Source organism: Melospiza georgiana, chromosome 25 (assembly GCF_028018845.1).
Source record: "Melospiza georgiana isolate bMelGeo1 chromosome 25, bMelGeo1.pri, whole genome shotgun sequence".
Classification (NCBI taxonomy): domain Eukaryota; kingdom Metazoa; phylum Chordata; class Aves; order Passeriformes; family Passerellidae; genus Melospiza; species Melospiza georgiana.
The window spans coordinates 4,932,659-4,951,517 of NC_080454.1; the positions used below are offsets into that span (position 1 = coordinate 4,932,659).

Consider the following 18,859-nt stretch of genomic DNA (forward strand, 5'->3'; position numbering starts at 1 on the left):
CTTGGGCTTTCTCCGTGACTTCCTGTTGTTCAGCTGCTACAAGAATATCATCCATAGAATGGTACAAAAGAACACTGGGCATTTGTTGATGAACAGAACTGAGGACCTAGCAATATACCACTGGCAAATAGTACAGCTGTTTTTCATTCCCTGAGGTAAAACTATCCAGTGATATCGCTGTAAGGCCACCTGCATGTTTGTGCTTGGAACTGAAAAGGAAAATTTAGAAGCATCATCAGGACGAAAAGGAATGTTAAAAAACCAATCTTTTAAATCTATAACAGTCAAGTGCCAAGTTTAGGGAATTATGGTAGGAGATGGGAGACCAGGCTGTATGGCCTCTAGGACCTTCATAGGTACATTTTTCAAAGGTCGTGGAGTAAATGCCATTTGCCAGTTTGTTTTTTGGTAACAAACATGGGAGAATTCAAAGGACAAGTGGAAGGGACAATATGCTCTTTCTGGAGGTGTTGTTGGACCAACTCCTTTATTGCACAATATTTTTGTAATGGTAGGGGCCATTGATCCATCCAAACTGGTTTCTCTGTTTTACAGGTTAGTTTTAAAGTGTCGCGCTTCAATGGCCCCCATTAAAAATCTGATAGAATTCCAAAGCCCTATTGGGAGAGGACATCCCCCACCATAGTACTGTTGGCATTGGTGATACAAACAGTATGACTGAGGCACAGTGTCCCTCGGGGCCTTTGATCTGTATCAAGTGGTGGTTTGACAGCTGCAGCTGCTTCCTCCAATGCCTGCAGATGCCTGGAGCACTTCAGCAAGGGACCACTGTGAGAGCCGTTTGTCTGGAGAGATAACTGTAACTTCAACCCCTGTGTCTATGAGGCTGTCAAGTGTTACCTTTAGTCCTTCTGGTGTCAGAGTACACCAGCATGTGGGGCATTGTTCTAATATAGGTTTTACCCAGCATACTTGGGGTGTTGCAGTAGACCCAAATCCCCTTTTTCATGTCATGTCTGTGAAAAGTATGCTCATGGTTTGGGGAAATAATATCAATTGAACTATTCAAGTTCCTTGGGGAACAGTGAAAGGCCGATGGAATTGTACAGGCTGTGATCATAATCTCATTATCAGGGTCAGAGTCTATAACCCCAGGGAGAACAAAAAGTCCCATCAAAGAGGTGGATGACCAGTCTTTAAACAATGCATGCATACGCTGCCCGGGTGGTCTGAAAACTCCTGTGGGAAGCAAATGAACTGATGACTCAAGTAACGTTACTGTGATAGAGGTGGCCAGGTCCAGTCCGGCGCTCCCTGCTGTGGATGGTTGTAAATTGGCAATGGTCAGGCAAAGGCTGCTTGTGGCACCTGGGCTGGGACTTGCTGTGGTCTGCTCTGAGGCATCAGCTGGGGCATTTGTGTCTGTGTGTGGTGCCACCCTGTGCCTCAGCTCCTGTTTCCCGATATCAAATGCTCTTCAAAATCCACGATTTGGAACATTGTTGATTAGCATAATGCTTTCCATTACGGCACCAACGGCAAATACTGGGAGCTTTGGATCTGCCTCCCCTTTTCCAAAGCACTTCTTTTTTCAAATGCCCAGATTTCCTGATCCATGCGAATTTTTCATGTCTTGGGGGAGTAACCTCCATTGGTATCTTTTATTGGGTGCAGCATGATTTATGGAAGGCACAGTAAAAGCAAATTTTTCTTTGTCTTGCTCAGCCAATGTGTAGAAACCATCTTTCAAACCAATGACCTATTTGCCATTCCTGTGGAATCGTTGTAGGTGTAGGAAGGCCTGCTTGTAAAGCTCCCATTGTTGCCATTACGGCATTTATCTACCGTAAATCATGTAAAAGTCTCCATTTTCACCATTTCTTTTTATTACAAAAACAGGGGTATTCCAGGAGCTGAATAATTCTTCAATTCTTCTTATGTCCCGCTTGCAATTGTTCTGTGACTAATTCCTGCAGGGCAGTAAGCTTTTCGGTAGTAAGGTGCCACCGGCCAACACAGACAGGTTTATCTGTCAACCATGTCAGGGCCACAACTGGACATTCATTGCCCTGCATCACAGTGGCCCTATTAAAAATTCGTAGTAATTTTGACACCCCATTGACATAAACAATCTAGTCCCCACAAACTTTGAGGGGCATTGGCAACATAGAGTCTGATGTTAGCTTGCTGGCCATCAGGATGTCTCACGTTAATTACAATGGCTAACAAACCACCTGTTGTGGCACCACCCAACCCCAGAAGTCCAAAACTTGCATAAGCGAGAGGCCACGATTGAGGCCAGCAAAGTCACGAGAGTATTCTGACATCTGCTCCAGTATCAATCAAAACTGTTACTGGTATGGTTCCTGGATGACATTCACTGGCTGTCACAGACATCTTTTGTGAAAAATCCTTTCTTGGGATTTTTCTCTTTTCTGAGAAACTGTGGCCTCAGCAACAAAGTGTAAACAATGGTTATCTGCTGCTGTGGAATGTAACAGGTGGATCCGTGATTGGTCTCCTGGGGATGTTTGGATTTACTGACCACTCCCGGCAGAGCTGGGTCTCGCTCTCTGCTGAGAAACAGACCTTTGTTATTCATTCTTTTCTATTCTGAGCTTAGCTAGCCTTCTGAGAACTTTTCCTTCTTTTTAGTGTAGTTATAATGTAGAATATATATATCAAAAAATAATAAATCAAGCCTTCTGAACATGAGGTCAACATTCTCGCCTCTCTCTTTACCTCCAAACCCTTGTGACCACTGCCACAATTGGTGAACCCCAAGTGACTGAGGAGGAAAAAATCATCAATTGGTGACCCCTCGTCTGAAGAGCAAATCATCACTTGATGAGATCACAGAGGAGCATTTCCATTGTTTTAATTAAAGCACTCATGCCAATTCTCTGAGTTTGCGCCAAAATTGAGGGATCCCACCTTGCCTGTAAAAGGCCCAGTGCCCAATAAGGCATCAACACCCACAGCATGAGGAGGGTGGTGTTGAGGCAACTGCATATTTGTTAGAGCTGGGCACTCAGCCACTTGCCTCCAAGTTTCTTGAAATACACCATATTGTACTGGCTAGAAAAAAATTGTAGAAAAAGGCATGATGTCATAAGGTGCAAGGATAACTGCATTAATTACATGTATTAATTGCATTATCTCTGAGGAATTAATACCATACTGAGCCACTTTCGATTGGAGATCTTGCACAACCTTCCAGGCAAAGATGTGATGACTATCATCCTGTCGTGTTCCAGGAGCTGCTTTAAAACCTGGAAAAACCATAGGATTATCACAGGCAACATTTGCATTGGCACCGTTCTCCTGAGGTACTCTTGGAGCAACGAATCTTTCTATCATATCCCAATTCTTTTCTTCAGCTGCTTTCTTCCTAACAAATTCCCAAAACTCCTGAGGCTGTCAAGGAAGCCCAGTTACTTCACATGGGGGCAAAATCCATGGGGCAGTAAGGGTAGAGTTATTAGAAGGTGAACTGTCAACAGTTCCTTGCCCCAACTCAGGTTACTGCGGGCAACTCTTCACTTGATTTGCTGTTGCTGTCACTGTCAGGTAACAGAGGATACAACCTTGCAGATTGTTCATGCAGGTCAGAGGCGAGTGAGGGGGTAGGTATGGCTGAACTAGAGCAGAGGGAAGCAGGGGGGCAGATGGCTGGGTTCCTCTCTCTGCTAAAGACATTTCAGCTACCTGGTGCAGCAGTGTAGTGTATACAGGCACCATCGGGAACTGCTGTGCAGTTTGCCCAGAATTCCCAAGTTGGAGAAATCTCCCCTGTTCAGGGCAACTGAGCAGACCCTCTTTCAAGATGCTTTGTTGTACATGCAAATGTACCAAGTTCTACCTTCCCAGTTGGAGTGTTGGCCTCTCCCTCCCTTTTTCCTTATATTTATATGTCCTAGAATGTTCTCCCTTCCCTGCATATCCATTGGCCCTATATTGCCTCAGTGTCCCACCCCCTTTACCCTATTGGCTGCCACCCCTTGTCTCCCCTCTGTACCTCTCTGAGCCCTCAGCCCATTGGCTCTGATGCTCTAATCCACTCCCCCTTGTCCCTTGTATTTAAACCCGGACCTCCCACTGTTCTTTTTGACTTTGTCCCTGGACTCCTTTGTGTGTGGCTGGAATAAACCTCCTCCTTTGACCTCCATAGACAGGCCCTTCCCTCTTCTTTGTTGTTGGTGATTCTACAAGAGAAGTGTGTGCTGCAGTGATTCTGTGTGTGCGCACCTGTGCCACTGAGCAGCTTCATTACTGGAGATGTTTCTGGAAGGTCACAGCTCTGCTGCCTCTAGCTCCACCACCAATGGGCTAGCAGCTTGTGACAGCTGGCAGCCTGAACAGGGACCTCTTCAGAGCATTCCTGGAGGCGTCTTCAGTAGCTTTTTTACTACTGAAATTAAGCCATGTTCAGAGCAGCCAGTTCCCAGAGGATACTCCTATGTTTTATTGGGGGAATCCCACAGGCGACTGGCAACCTTCTTGAGGTGATAAGATCAGTTGGAGCTGACGGAGCACCTGGAGAGCTTTTGTTGACCTATTGTCTTGTGAGTAATATATTTGGGGGTCACCCTTTTTTGTCTTTCCTTTGCCTTCTTTTCCTCTTGGATGTTGGGAGGAAGTGTGGGGATGGGAGCCAAACTGACCCACCCACAGAGGAAAGTTTAAACCCAAGTTTATACATGTTAACAGAATCCTTGTTGGGGAAAATTTTCATTTTTCAAAGGGAAATTTAAAATCTTTTCTTCATTGTTTGTTCAAGTATTTCCCTGATGTTATGAAGGAATCCATTCTAATGAGTTTTGGGACCATATAGGGAAAAGGTTCTACGTTCTTCGAGTTAAAGGGAATTTTTCAGTGGGGAAATTTTATCCTTTGGCCTTATTGTTACATCTGTAGAAAATGTTGGGAAACATTCAGGACCCCAGTTTAACACCCCTTCTCCGCATTCCTCCCCTCAGATCCCAAAACCCTCTTCCCTGCCTCAGGAATCCTGCCAGCAGGCGCAGGGTTGCTACCGTCTCCCTGATATCTCCCAATCTCCTCTGTCCCCTCTCCAGGGCAGCACTGGCTATGCTGCCTTGGGCTCTCCCCTAACCCTCTTACCAATGTCCACATAGCCAGTTCTACCACCCCCTGTTGTTCTCCCAGATGGTGCCAGGAATGTGGCCAGCCCTGCCATCTTGTCTTCTCCCTCTCCAAGTTTTCCTGCCCTTTCTCCACAAAATGGTGCTGACCCCACAAAGGCAATGGCGATTTTGTCACCTCCCTGTCCTGCCAAAAATGACCCCTCCGACCCTCCTCCCACTTTCTCTATTCCTGTCATTGCGCCTTGCCCCTCCCCTTCTGTGTTGGGAAGTGTGTCCATGTCAGGACTTCCCTTCTCTATCAGGAATCCCCTCCCCATAATGCACACCATCCCTACCCCCTCCTCTCTTGGCTCCTCTCCTGATAGTCCCTCCCCTTCCCATTCCCACAACACTGGAGCTAGAAGTGGTGATGACAATGACCAAAAGGAGGCCATATTGGCTTCCACAGCTGCCCACAAACAGGCAGATTCTGGCTGCCCCAAGAGGTTCCATGCAGTCATCAAGCACCCTCCATCCTCCTCAGATGATGAGAGTAGGGATTCCACAGACCTGGATTCTGGTCCTGAGTCTGAGGATCGCTGGGCCAAGCTGCAGAAGGAAGCTACCTGGGAGGGCTCAGAGCTCGCCAAAAAGATTGTGGGCCTGTCCATTATATGTAAACACAGCAGAAGGGTGACTGCTATCAATTCCTGGGAGCCGATTCCCTATGCGGAATTGAAAGTGCTCTGCAAAGTGGCTAAGGAATACGGTCGGGGGTTGCATTTCTTAAAAACTTTCTGGAAGCCACCTTCTCTTCCCGTGTCTTGGTCGTGCATGAAAATAGAAATATCATGAACTGCCTACTCTTCCCGTGTCACAATCCGTCCTTATGAATGGGTTTTGTGATTGTTTGTGGATTTGATCTCAGGGTGCAAAAAACCGACATGGCACAGGGGGGTTTGCAGTGATAATCAAAACAAATGCACCTTTATTGAATAACCACAGCCAAATGCATTGGGGAGGAATTGGGGAAAAAAGGGAAAAAGAATTAAAAGAGGGAGAAAGAGTAAGGAAGGTATATAGCTACCAAACATAGAACAGTGAAGTCCTTTGATGTCCAGCTGATGGAGTTCACCAGGTCAGGTCTAGGGAGATCTTGAAATCTCTAGCTAACTCAGAGGTTTTTATTATGATAACTCTATTGAAAATTGCAAGGATGGGCGGGGGGGAAACAGATACAATAAATAACAGATGTAACAGGTAGTCCATGTTCTGAGCAGTGAGAGCCATTGTCTTCTTGGTCCAGTGGTCACAACCTGCAGGCAAACATCTCGCTTTGGTCAGCTTGCCTCCCACACACATCTCTCCCGAGTTGGGGGTTTCATTCCCAGTCCTTGGAAGGAGAAGTGGGGCCTTTTCACATGGGGGTTTCATGTCTCGGTCTTTGATGGAGAGGCTTCTTACATCTCAGTCTGTCTGTCACAGTGGTTGTAAAACAGGTGAGGGACCACCCAAGACTCAGGAGAAGTCCAGCCAGGCTGAGAGCTAGGACAGATTTTAAGGCTATTGCTGGAAAAAGGAAGATGCCCCTTTCTTCTTTCATTGGGCTCAGTGTACCATACAGCAAACAACACCTGTGAACAATAGCTTAGCACTGTGCTCAGGTCTCAGAGCCGTTGGCATGTAATTTTCTCCAACAGGGCCAGAAACTTCAGACAAGGGTCTTTTCTTCAGTGCTCCCCAATGACGATTATGAGGCAGATGAGAGAAATTTTGGATAGAGTCTCACAGCCCGATCGAGTACGTGCTGTGGGAGAGGCAGTAAAAAAGGCATCTCAAATCACTGGCAGACACATATTCAAAAGATGCCAACAAATCAAATTTAACCTTTGAACAAATGGCAGGAGAAGGTGACTTCCAGATGCCACAAGACCAAGCAAAGGATTTACAAGAAGCTGCACTCATTGACATTGCCACTGATGCAAAGACATCCCAGCTCCGCACTCTTGATGACACCCTACCTACACAGAGTTTCACTAACATCAAACAAGGGTAAGTGAAATTTTCATCAAATTTGTAGACAGACTTAAAGTTGCACTTGAGAGACAAATAGAAAGCCCAGAGGCCAAGAAGGAAGTGCTAAATAAAATGGCCTTGGCAAAGGCAAATGAGTGCAAAACAATATTAAGAGCTCTCACCTTCGACCCAGAACCTACAATCTACCAGATGGGTGAGGCCTGCGCCAATTTTCTTCCAATGAACACACTGTGGCAAATGCAATCTCCAAGGGAGAGGGTCATTTTAAACATCCCAAAATGCTGCAAAATGTTTTAGTTGTGGGAAACTGGGCCATTTTTTGAAGGACTGTTGTTGCCTTCTGATATAAGGCAAGGCGACCTGGTTTCGAGGAGCAGCACGGTGACCCAAACTCTCCAGGGTTGCTCGGGCCAAAGAGCTCGCAGACACCAATGTGGTAGATGGTCAAAGGCCTTTATTATCTCATCTCGTGGGGTTTAATAGTCTAAGGGGATTCTCTACGTCAGAGGGGGTCTGCAGTACCATCTATGGTTAGTAAGGAGTGGAAAGTTACTAGCATTACTATCGTTAGGGGGGCTACATTCCTAGTTACATTCCTAGGGTGATCTCTTATCTTAACGGATTAGGGGAAAAGGAGTCCTACCGCTTTCCGTTACATCACGTGATCTTCCGATCGCCTGTCCCTATCTACCACATCTCCCCCCACCTTTTTCACAAATGAATGAGGTAGTCATATACATAGGCACTAAAATGAGGTATAGGGTTGTAGTTCGACAAAGGAAAAGGGGTTTGGTAAACCTGAGTAAGTTTTTGCCAGGCAAGTTTAGAAAATCTTGTGACTGGCAGTGCTCCCTGGTCGAATTCCCAGCATTTGTTGCCAGCCTATGAACAGGATGTTGGCCCATTCTAGGCGGGTCTGAATGAATGAGACCAGCTTGTTCAGCAGGCATGGTCCGAAGGTAACAGCTAAAAGTAGCATTGCCAATGGACCTATTAGGGTAGAAATTAGGGTGGTTAGCCATGGTGATTGATTGAACTAGGATTCGAACCAGCTCTGTTGGGCTTCCCTGTCTTTCTGTCTCTGAGCCAGTCGGTTCCAGAGTTCCGCCATGGAGTCTCTAACGACTCCCATGTGGTCCGCATAGAAGCAGCACTCCTCTTTCAAGGCAGCACACAGGCCTCCTTGCTGCATGAACAGGAGGTCCAGTCCTCGCCTGTTCTGCAAGACCACTTCTGAGAGTGAGGAGACTGACTTCTCTAGAAAGGAAATGGATTTCTCGATCCTTTGCAGGTCCTCATCGATGGTCATTTACAGCTGGGACAGTCCTTGGTGTTGAGTCGCTAGGGCTGAGACACCCGTGGCCGTTCTGGCTGCTCCTAGGCCGAGCAGCATTGCGATAGTTATACCTGTTATTACTTCTCTTTTGTGGAGCCGGCTAGGTTCCTCGAAAAGGTGGAACAGTTCTTCGTCTGAGTGGTACAGGACCCTAGGAACAATCAGAACTTGGACACAAAAGTCGTTAGAGTCATTGAATTTGGCAAGGAACACACAGGGACTCACTCCAGATCGCTGGCAAACCCACATCCCAGATGCAGATGGGACTACCCACTTATTGTCTTTCCTGTCGGGCTTGATAACTTTGGTGCAGACATTGCCTTTCCGCCTAGCTAGGGTTGCATTGCCAAAGCATCTGCCCTGACCTGTGACTTGACTCAGGGTGATTCCTTTGCAGGGGGTATCCCATCTACACTGGTGAGGGGCCTCGGCTGTGGAGTTACTGAAGGGAGTGTTTAAAGCAGCTCCTTCATAAAAGGGGGGTTTAACATCATAACAAAGCCAGCTGGAGTCAGTTAGGTTAGGGTTGGATTTGTTCAGGGATAGAAAGGTAGCTTCTAACATACGAAGGATTGGGTCTGAGTCCAACCCGGCTGAGCGGCTTATCTAAAAGGCTTCCGCATGGCCGGTCGGGATATTGGTGACCTTTGTGGGCAAGGCTTTGGAGTAGGTCGTGTTTCTCCCTTTCTGCGCACTTTTAATCACTTTGTTGGGTCCAACCACTCGGGGTACCGACGGTTGGAGCCTGATAATTCACACATTCACCCTGTCTTTCGACCCTTAAAGGACTACTGTCCACGTTCTGCCTATGGCCCAACTAGGGTGATCTGGCTGGAAAACCGTCATGTTATAGCCAGTGCATTTCCGAAATCTAGGGATTTTATGGCGGTTTCGATGGAAACTTTCCTGGAGGAAAAGAGGTGTTTTGCAGCCGGTGGGTGCCCAGGTGAACTGTAGGAATTTGTTGGGCTCTTGTGGCTCCCACCCAGGCCCGGACGGTCTTGCATCTGTAACAATGGTTTCGCAGCCCCAGTGCCCACAATATCCCCACCCTGGGTGATTGCAGTAGCTTTTTCCTGGGTTTGAAACTGGGCACCAGTAGGAGAGGTACATGTGTGTGGCATGTGGGGAATTGAGGTCTACCTTTGGTTTTCCTGGAAACAGGTCGGTAATGCGGAGCACGAAGGATGGGGCGTTCGGTGTGGTGATTTCTTTGAGCACCTTGTCGCTACTAAGGTGTTGCATGACCCACCTGAATGGCCGATGGGGGTAGTGGTCTGGGCTGGCTTGCCCTCTGGCAACAAGCCCCAACAGCAAAATCACACAGAGACACGGTTGATGCTTGGGTCTCACCCATGCGGGTCTCTCGGGCACTGCCTGGCGGCTTGGTGGTCTGTCACTTTCTTCTGGAATGGGGATGTACGCATCACGAGGACGCCCCACAAGCATGTCCTGTAAACAGAAACTCGCAACTCTCGTCAGTCTCATTCTGCTCATTGTGAAGGTCGGGCTAGATTGACTTAAGTGGACACCACCTGATTTTGCCGTCCTTTTTGACAGCTGCGTACCCTCACCCCGTGAGCATCAGCCTCCAGCCCCATTCCCATTCGTCTAGCTCATTTCTAATTACAACCTGTGGGCCCTCCTCTAGCGTTTGGTTGGCCCAGTGATTTTGAACAGGACTGTTTGTTTCATCTCCCCTAGGGAATTGATTCAGTGCTAGCAAAGCGGTTGCCAACATACGTGCCTGATCTCCTGAGGGAATGGAATTGGCAAAGCCCTCTGCTTTCGCCAACACTTCTAACCTGGTTTTCAGGGTCTGATTTGCTCTCTCAACTATGGCCTGCCGGGTACTGTTATATGGGATACCTTGCACTAATGTGATGCTCCATTTTGAGGCGAATTCTTGCACTGGTTTGGAGGTGAAATTGGAACCGTTGTCAGTTTTGATCTGCTTGGGGATACCAAGCCAAGCCATGGCTGTCAGCCAGTGCTGAATTGTGGCCTTGGAGTTAGTTTTGTGGTGCTGTGTGGCTATGATTGTTCTGCTATAAGTGTCCACTGTCACTGCAAGCCATGCTCAGGGCTTCAGCAGTTGACACAAGGTGAAGTCCGACTGCCAGATCTCTGAAGGCTTGAGACCTCTCAGGTTGACCCCACATAGGGGTGTCTTCTGGCAATGAGGGCAGGTGGCTACCACATGTTTTGTGTCTGCTGTCGAGATTTCGCATCTCTTCGCCAGTGCTTTGGCTCCGATGTGGAGCGACTCGTGCAGTTGACGAGCTTCCTGCAACGTCCATACGCCTTTTGCTGCGGCGTCCACTTTGTCATTGCCAATCTGGAAGTAACCTTTGGCTGGGTCGTGGCTGTTAATGTGAATGACTGACACGGTGCCCTGTCGCGAGGAGAGTGCTTCTTCCAGCATTAGGGCTGCTGCAGATGTTGACACACCTGGTCCTGCCATGGCTAGGCAGAGCCTTGCCACGAATATAGAGTCCGTTACAATGTTGAGGTGTTCATCTTGGAAGAGTCCGCACGCCAAGACCACTGCTGCTGCCTCCAGTTGTTGCACTGACAGTGTGGGCTCACAGGCTTTGACGCAATTGTAGAAAGTGAAGGGAGATGACCCATCCTTTGATCAGCATCGAACTCCGATTTGTTGATCCACCAGGCACATTTTATAACAGTGTTAATTAAGCTCATCCATATTGCAAAACCCAAGCTCATCATTGGTTACAGATTGAACATTAATCCCTCCTTTTGTTTTCAATACCTGTGGTTTGTTATTGAAACCAAGATTTGTTTTCTCACCCTGATGTGAACGGTTCTCAAGGCTTCCATGTTTGTCACTTTTGCTTTCCCAAAACTTATCCAAGGATAAGATATTTACTTGTTATTAAAAACAACCTGAGAACTTCTGCTGTTTACATAAACGTGCCTGAGAACTTTTGTTATTTATGGAAACAGGCTTGGGAACTGCTGCTTACAGCTGCCTTCTATTTTTCCATCAGCTGTATATTATTATGGCATGTCTGAACAAAACTCTATAAGCCATTTCTGAGCAAAATTCTCCAACAAATTCCCCATTTTTTTTCTTTTATGCACATGGAGGCCAGTCTGCCAGGGCCCCTCCACCTAATTCTGCTGACCATATCCTGAACACAATCAAAAAATACAAGGCAAAGCAAGCAAAAGCGTCACAAGCACACCCAGCATCTCCATAAGGTTCCCCAGCCACGGTCCGAGCAATGGCTTTTACCCCAAAGGGTTAAAACCACCCCCAGCTGAGCCATAATGTCCTGCCTTATCAGGCGTTGCACAGTAGGTGGTAATTTGACTAAGAAAAGAAGGCTGTTAGCTGTTTTCATTCATGCAAACCCAGAGAGGAGGCGAACAGCTAGGGCTAATAATGCTGGAATCGACCCCAGTGTCCAACAAGCTTGAAAATTCCACGTCCACCCGTTTTCTTGGCTTTCTCAGAAAAGTTCAAAGTCAGTAAGGTAAGTCCTCCGGTGGATTCAAAACCATTTTTCCCCTCTCTTGTCCTTTTACAGTCTGTAATTCCTTAGTCATTTGGCTCAAATGTCACCAGCTGAGGAATTCTCTGTCCCTTTGTTGATTTGAAGTGGGGAAAAAGGGGTATATGCCATGACCATATGGTCCACATCAATGATGCCAAGCAAAACAAATAGTCCCAACAAATGCAGATCATAAAATAAACATCTAGCATAAATCTATCTAACATCACTAAAACTTAATACCACTTAGACTTAAAATACTTAAAATACTTAAACTTAACAGAACTTAACATTACTTAGATCTATCTTTACTTAAACTTAACAAAAACTAAACTCAACAAAACTTTAACTCAACAGAACTAAACCTTAACAGAACTTAAACTTAATAGATTTTCAAATCAAGAAAACTTACATATAAAACCACTTAACTTTAACAGAACTTCACTGACTTTAAATTCTACGTAACTTAAACCTAATATAATTTAATTTTAACAGAATCTACTTCACTTAAACTTACTAAGACTTAAGAGATAATTTTAACTTAAACTACTTAGCAACAAATAAAACTTGCTATAAAAAAATAATATAGCATTTACTATAACTTACTTACAGGCCTAATTCTAAAATACTAAGCTAAAACAACTTTTTTCACGTGTTTGCTGCAGCATTTTTATACTTGAATGCACTTAAACATAAAAAGTTTGTTTAAGGTATACCTGTGGAAAAATTCTTTTGAATTCAGTGCTCACTTTTACATCTATCACATCTAAACAAAGCTTAAAAAATATAAAAAACACACTCATTACATCTTATTTCTACAATCACTAACACATTTTTAACATTTTTAAATTTTTCAAAATATAATTTTAGAGTCTGATGTTTCACCGACTGAGTTATTTGGACTTCTGATATCTAAAGTTTGTGTTAATACAGGTGATTTTACGACAGCATAACAGGCAAGGAACGTCTGGATAATAATGCTCCTTGGTGTCGCTTATTTATTATCACTGGTTTCTTAATTGCAGTAGGGAGCCCTTCTTTTATTGCCAAGAGTCATATTTATTATGGCTGTTAGGTCTAAAACTGAAGCTTTTACCGGCTGTGGGTCGGAGGAAGAAACGCTGGCGCTGGAAAAGCGCTCCAGTCCCGTGCTGCTTGTGTCAGAACGGGCGACCTACCCCCCCGCGCTGGGTGCGGCGCGCGCTCCGTCCGCGCTACAGCCATGGCGGCACGGGTCACTCCCCCCGCAGCGGCTCCGCTCCCCCCGTGGCGGCTCCCTGTGGTGTCAGGTTGGAGACAGGAGAGGGTGCTGATGCTGCAGCGACGACTTCTGTTGGTCACTGCAGTTTGTACTCCTGGGGAAGTTTCCCGATTTCCGTCTGCAAGCGCTCGTATTATGAGTGTCCGATCAGCATCTCCAGCACCAGAGTCCTGCAGCCTGGCATTCCCGGGGCTTGTGACCCATGCCTCCGCATCGGTAACATTTCATGCGGCCTCTTCTATTTGCTGGTGCCAATGCGACTGACACTTGAAGAGGTGCAAGAGCAGCTAACACCTGATTCTGAGAGGTCCCTAGCCCCAATTGTGCTACGCGTTCATTTACAAGCCCTTGTCAATGAGCATTAAATAACAATTGCTGGGGCTGAGATAAGATCAATTTAGTTATCTCATGACACTCATTCTCCAGAAGGAGAAGGTAGGCATCAAAAATATAATCTAACATCTGTTTGGCTGGCTCATTTTTCACTTCAAAGTGACTAACAGTAGATCTCAGTTGAGACAGCAATTTCGAATCAAAATCTGTAATAGTAGCCTGCATGACCCCTCCCTCCTGTGCTGTGGATACAACAGGACAAGCCAGTTTGGCACCAACGCTGATAAGCTCCCGATCCCCCCCTTTCATAGCATCTCTGGCAAGCGCAGCCCTCCGTTCCCTTACAATAGCCCCCGCTAGGTCATTTTTCGCCCCAGGGATCGGCTGATTGATTTTCGGGAGCTGATCAGGGGGTCTCTGCCATGGCTGCTGTTGTTCAGGGGGTGCGGGAGCCTCAGAAGCGCTCTGTGTAGCCTGGCTTGCTGAAGAGGGCGGCGAAGCAGATAATAAAACCGTCCTCATTGCAGGGGCCAATGGTAATCCCCTGTCCTGATCGTATCCTTTATTACACCCATGAGCGGCGTTAGCCTGCTGGGCAGCCTCTTTTTCGGCCTGAAACTGCAGTAATTCATTGCGAATGACCCTCCATAATTTACCTAACTTCTTGGCAGTTTTATCATCATCTAAAGTAGCCTCCCATAATAAATCACCAAATTTATGCCATTCCGTTAACTCGTGAACCGTATGGGGGTTAAGGAAAACCCCTCTAGCATAACTGTCAGCCAAAAGTCCTGGTAATTCCTTTTGCAAATCTACCCCCTTAACCTGCCTTTTTTGTAAAAAGGCAGTCAATAATTCATATGCTGCTTGCCTTTCCATACCTAAAATCGTCAGCGCTGATTGCAGCCTCTTCAAGGTCGGTGCAGCACATATCAGTTGGGCTCGCCTTTACGATCACCCAAGGCACAACTCGTCTCAGCTTCTTTTTTATCCCTTTTGTCGCGTTTACTGCCGCCCCGGCTGCTTGGGCCTGACCCGTTTCTTCGCTCCTTCGTGGTGTGTTGCCGTATCACGATCAGGTGTCACCATTTGTAGAAAGTGAAGGGAGATGACCCATCCTTTGATCAGCATCGAACTCCGATTTGTTGATCCACCAGGCACATTTTATAACAGTGTTAATTAAGCTCATCCATATTGCAAAACCCAAGCTCATCATTGGTTACAGATTGAACATTAATCCCTCCTTTTGTTTTCAATACCTGTGGTTTGTTATTGAAACCAAGATTTGTTTTCTCACCCTGATGTGAACGGTTCTCAAGGCTTCCATGTTTGTCACTTTTGCTTTCCCAAAACTTATCCAAGGATAAGATATTTACTTGTTATTAAAAACAACCTGAGAACTTCTGCTGTTTACATAAACGTGCCTGAGAACTTTTGTTATTTATGGAAACAGGCTTGGGAACTGCTGCTTACAGCTGCCTTCTACTTTTCCATCAGCTGTATATTATTATGGCATGTCTGAACAAAACTCTATAAGCCATTTCTGAGCAAAATTCTCCAACAGGCAATGCCATTATTCTCCTGCCTGCCACACTGCTGTTGGGGTTGAAGTAATGGAGGAAGCGTCTGTGAAGACCATTGGTCCTGGCTGCGGTCGGTCCATGACCTTTGGTGGCATGTCCATGTCGACAATGGTCAGCAGCTGAGTCCAGGGTGGTCTGGAGGAGTAGGAGATTTCTCCTCTGAAGCCAGTGAGAGCAAGGGCTAGGTGCTCCGATATTGTGGCTGACTCCATGGTCAGCTGCTTGTGGAAAGGAAGGTGGATGCTTGTCGGCTTGGTTCCTAGGTGTTTCAAGGTGTTTCCTGCCTTTCATGATGAGGTTAGCGATGCATTTGATTCCTGGGGAAAATGCACGAGCAGGTCTTCCAAGGACCACCCATTGGATTGGTCGGGACTTTTCGGAAGGTCCTTGGGCCAGTGCTCCCACTCCCCCCTTCGGTGTAAAGTGGACGTATAGGTCCAGGGACACGGCTGGATGCCACCTGGCAAGTGTGCCAGTGGACATCTGGCTTTCGATGAAGTTGAGGGAGCTCGTTGCTTGTGGCGCCAGCTCCTTGGGTTCCCAGGGGTGCTTTCCTTTCAGGAGGTCATATAGAGGGTCCATGACCTCGGGAGGAATTAGGACGATGCTGCGAAGCCACTGCAGCGATGCCACCAGGCGTTGCACGTCCTCGAGCGTCTTGATGTCTCGATGGACCTTCACCTTGGGGGGGGTTACGTAGGAGCTTGTGATCCCCACTCCCAGGAAGGTCACGCAGGGTCCTCTCTTGATCTTTGCGCTCACGATCTCGAAGCCGTTGGCCTGAAGGGTTTCCGTGATTGTGGACACCAGGTGATCTACTTGGCTTGCCGATGGTGCAGTGACTAGGATGTCGTCCATGTACTGGATGATGGTCGCAGTGGGATAGGAGTGTCAGACTGGCGTTAGTGCTTTGTCCACCGTGATTTGGCATATGGTCGGGCTGTCTACTAAGCCCTGTGGTAATACTCGCCATTGGAAGTGGAGGTTGGGCCGCTCACCGTTTGGAAACACAACGGAAAAGGCGAATCGTTCTCTGTCCTCAGGGTGCAGGGGTATCAAAAAGAAACAGTCTTTGATGTCCAGCACTGTGCATGGCTGCCCTGCGGGGATGGCTGAGTTCGTGGGTAGCAGTGTCTGGACTGGGCCCATGGGTCGGATCATCTTGTTCACTTCTCTCAGGTCGTGGATGAGACGATAACCTTCTCCAGACCTTTTGGGGATCACAAATACAGGGGTGTTCCATGGGCTGGTGGAGGGTTCTGTGTGACCCTTTTGCAGTTCGTGGTTGACCAGTTCCAGCAAGGCTGCCACTCAAGGCTCTGTCAGGGGCCACTGCTTGACCCATATGGGGTCTGATGATTTCCAAGTCAATTTGATTGGCAGCGGAGGGTGTACGGCAGTGGCCCTTATGATAAATTTGTAATCCTGACTCCTAGCATAGCAAGGACATCCCTTCTTATCAGGGGTGGAGAATTTTGCAAAATGTAGGGGTAGACTGCTACTGTCTGTTCTGGTCCCTTTTTCATGTGAAGTGTTATAGCCACCAGCTGGGTGCTTTTCCATGCCCGGGACTGCCCTCCCACTCCGTTCACTGGAGGGACTTCTTTGAATTGCCAATGTCTGGGCCAATGCGCTTGGGGGAAAATCGTGCAGTCTGATCTTGTGTCCGCCCAGAACTGAAACCCTATGACGTGGGGATCTTGGCTGCCGTAAAGGCGGCATGTCCCCCACACCATCAGGGGTTCCTTCCCTATTTTCATGGCCAGGGCCACCCAGGGATCCCGCTCTGGGGCATCCCCTGCTGGCCCTGTGGCACCAGCGCAGCTTGTGGTGGTGGAGAATGCGAAAGTACTGCTGGCAGTGCTGCACAACTCTGCCATTGTGCTACTGGCGGGGGTGCGAAACTGACTGCTCCCTGTGGGGGCATGTGGTATGAGGGTCCCCTGCCCCACTGGGGGTTGCTGTAGCTGGGCCACTGCATGTTCCAGGTGGGAGGAGGCTGGATACGGCCTGGCTGCCCCCTCCCTCTCCCGTTTCCATGAGGCCTGGATCTGCATTCCTTATCTAAATGCCCCTTCCTTCCACATGCCCAGCACAGTCCCCTAAGTCCCCCCTGGCGTGGTGGAGCAGCTGCTGATTGGCGTCTTGGCTGGGGGCAGTTTACTGCCAAGTGGCCTGCCTGGCCACACTTAAGGCATGCCATCACACTGGTTATTGCAGATTGGACTGCTGCTTGGATGGGAGCTAGATGTTCTTCCTTTGCAATGTGTCTGATCATGGCAGCTATATTAGACCCCTGCGGCAGTGATCTTAAAATGTCCTTGGTGGCTGAGTTGCATTGCTGGCGTAGGCATTCTGCCAGAACAGGACCCTTCGCCTCTGAGGGTAATGCAGAGGAATCTAATGCTGCCTGAAGACGGTCCACAAACTGAGTGAAGCTCTCACTCTCACTCTGTTTTATAGAGGACCATGGGGAGGGTTTGGCTATTACTTTGGAAGCAACACAGAGGGCTTATCGGGCAGCATGGGTTGTTGTCATGACCTCATGGGCCCGCAGGCCCTCAGCCTGCGCCTGGGGGGTGATCATAGTGGGGTCTGTTCCCATTAACCTCTGTATGCTGGAGCCGTGCAGTGGATGGTCAGCTCCGGTTACCAAAGCCAGCTGCTTTATACAGTTGTCCTCCCACTCCTGTTTAAAAACGATCATCTCTGCCCCATCAAAAATCATCCTGCAACTCTGCTTAATATCAAAAGGTAGCATGTCATCCCCTCCAAAAACGCTGTCAATGAGTGTGGAAACCATGGCAGAATTAATTCCCTTGTCCGCAATCGCTTTAATAATTGCCTGCACGTCTTTCGGATTTACTGGGGAATAGGTCCTTTGATTTCTGCCTGCCCCCCCCACACGGACCGGGAACACCAGTGTCGCAGACGGAGCCCACTCTGCGCACGTTATTTTTATTTTCCGCCAGTCTATAAGCGGGGTTCGGTCTTTCTCTGATAACCCCTTCACCCACGCGGGAGCGCTGTGGCTAGTGACCTTACATGCTGCTGCTCTCTCTCTGTTAAAACTAGAATCCAAGTCGGAATCCTCCAATCCCCTCTCGAACTCAGAGCTCGAATCAGAGTCCGAGCCGGAAGTCGACTGGCCGGACATTTCCGGGCTGCTCTGCCGTTTTCTCGGGCTCCCAACCCGCCCCTTCCTGCGGGGGTCGGGCCGTTCCCTTCCCCTGGGGTCCCCCCGACTCCTGCTGGGGGAGGTCCTTGCCCTAAAGGGACCTAATGTGAACTGAGCACTCTGATTGGTCTTACGCTCCTCCGCGAGGGCCGCCCCTTCTCCCTGCTCGCCTGCGCATGCGTTGTTAAGCAGGCTAACAGCATTTCCACCCTCCGCGTCTTCCTTTCCACCCTGAACACGTGGTTCGGCGCAATTTTCAAATGCATAGGGTGGGGGGGAGTTTTTATCAATCCCTATGGGGTCTGACAATCCGGCCGCGTTCCACGCCTCCTCTGCTAGCCCCTGCCAGAACGCCCGCGCGTGTCCCCCCCCTCTGATGGTGAGTCGGCTCGCTGAGGGGGTTCCGGCGTTCGCACCTCCACACGCTCGCCCGGTTCAAGATCCTCCGTGGTTTGCATCGCCGCGCCCACCCCCAGCTGCGGCATGGCTAATAAACAAGTTTGCGTGGCTTTCCAGGTTTCTTGCTCTTGTCAAGCTTTTTGCAGAGCCTGCATAACTCTGCCAC

At 48.1% G+C, this 18,859-nt stretch overlaps 1 protein-coding gene across 1 annotated transcript in view; it reads right to left on the reverse strand.

Annotated features, from left to right (window-relative positions):
* The window catches only part of LOC131093385 (zinc finger protein 850-like), a 131,519-nt gene that overhangs the window by 100,369 nt on the left and 12,291 nt on the right, over window positions 1–18,859 (reverse strand). The window contains 1 exon segment of the mRNA XM_058040537.1: window positions 2,741–2,749. Coding sequence (XP_057896520.1) covers window positions 2,741–2,749 — 9 coding nt within the window.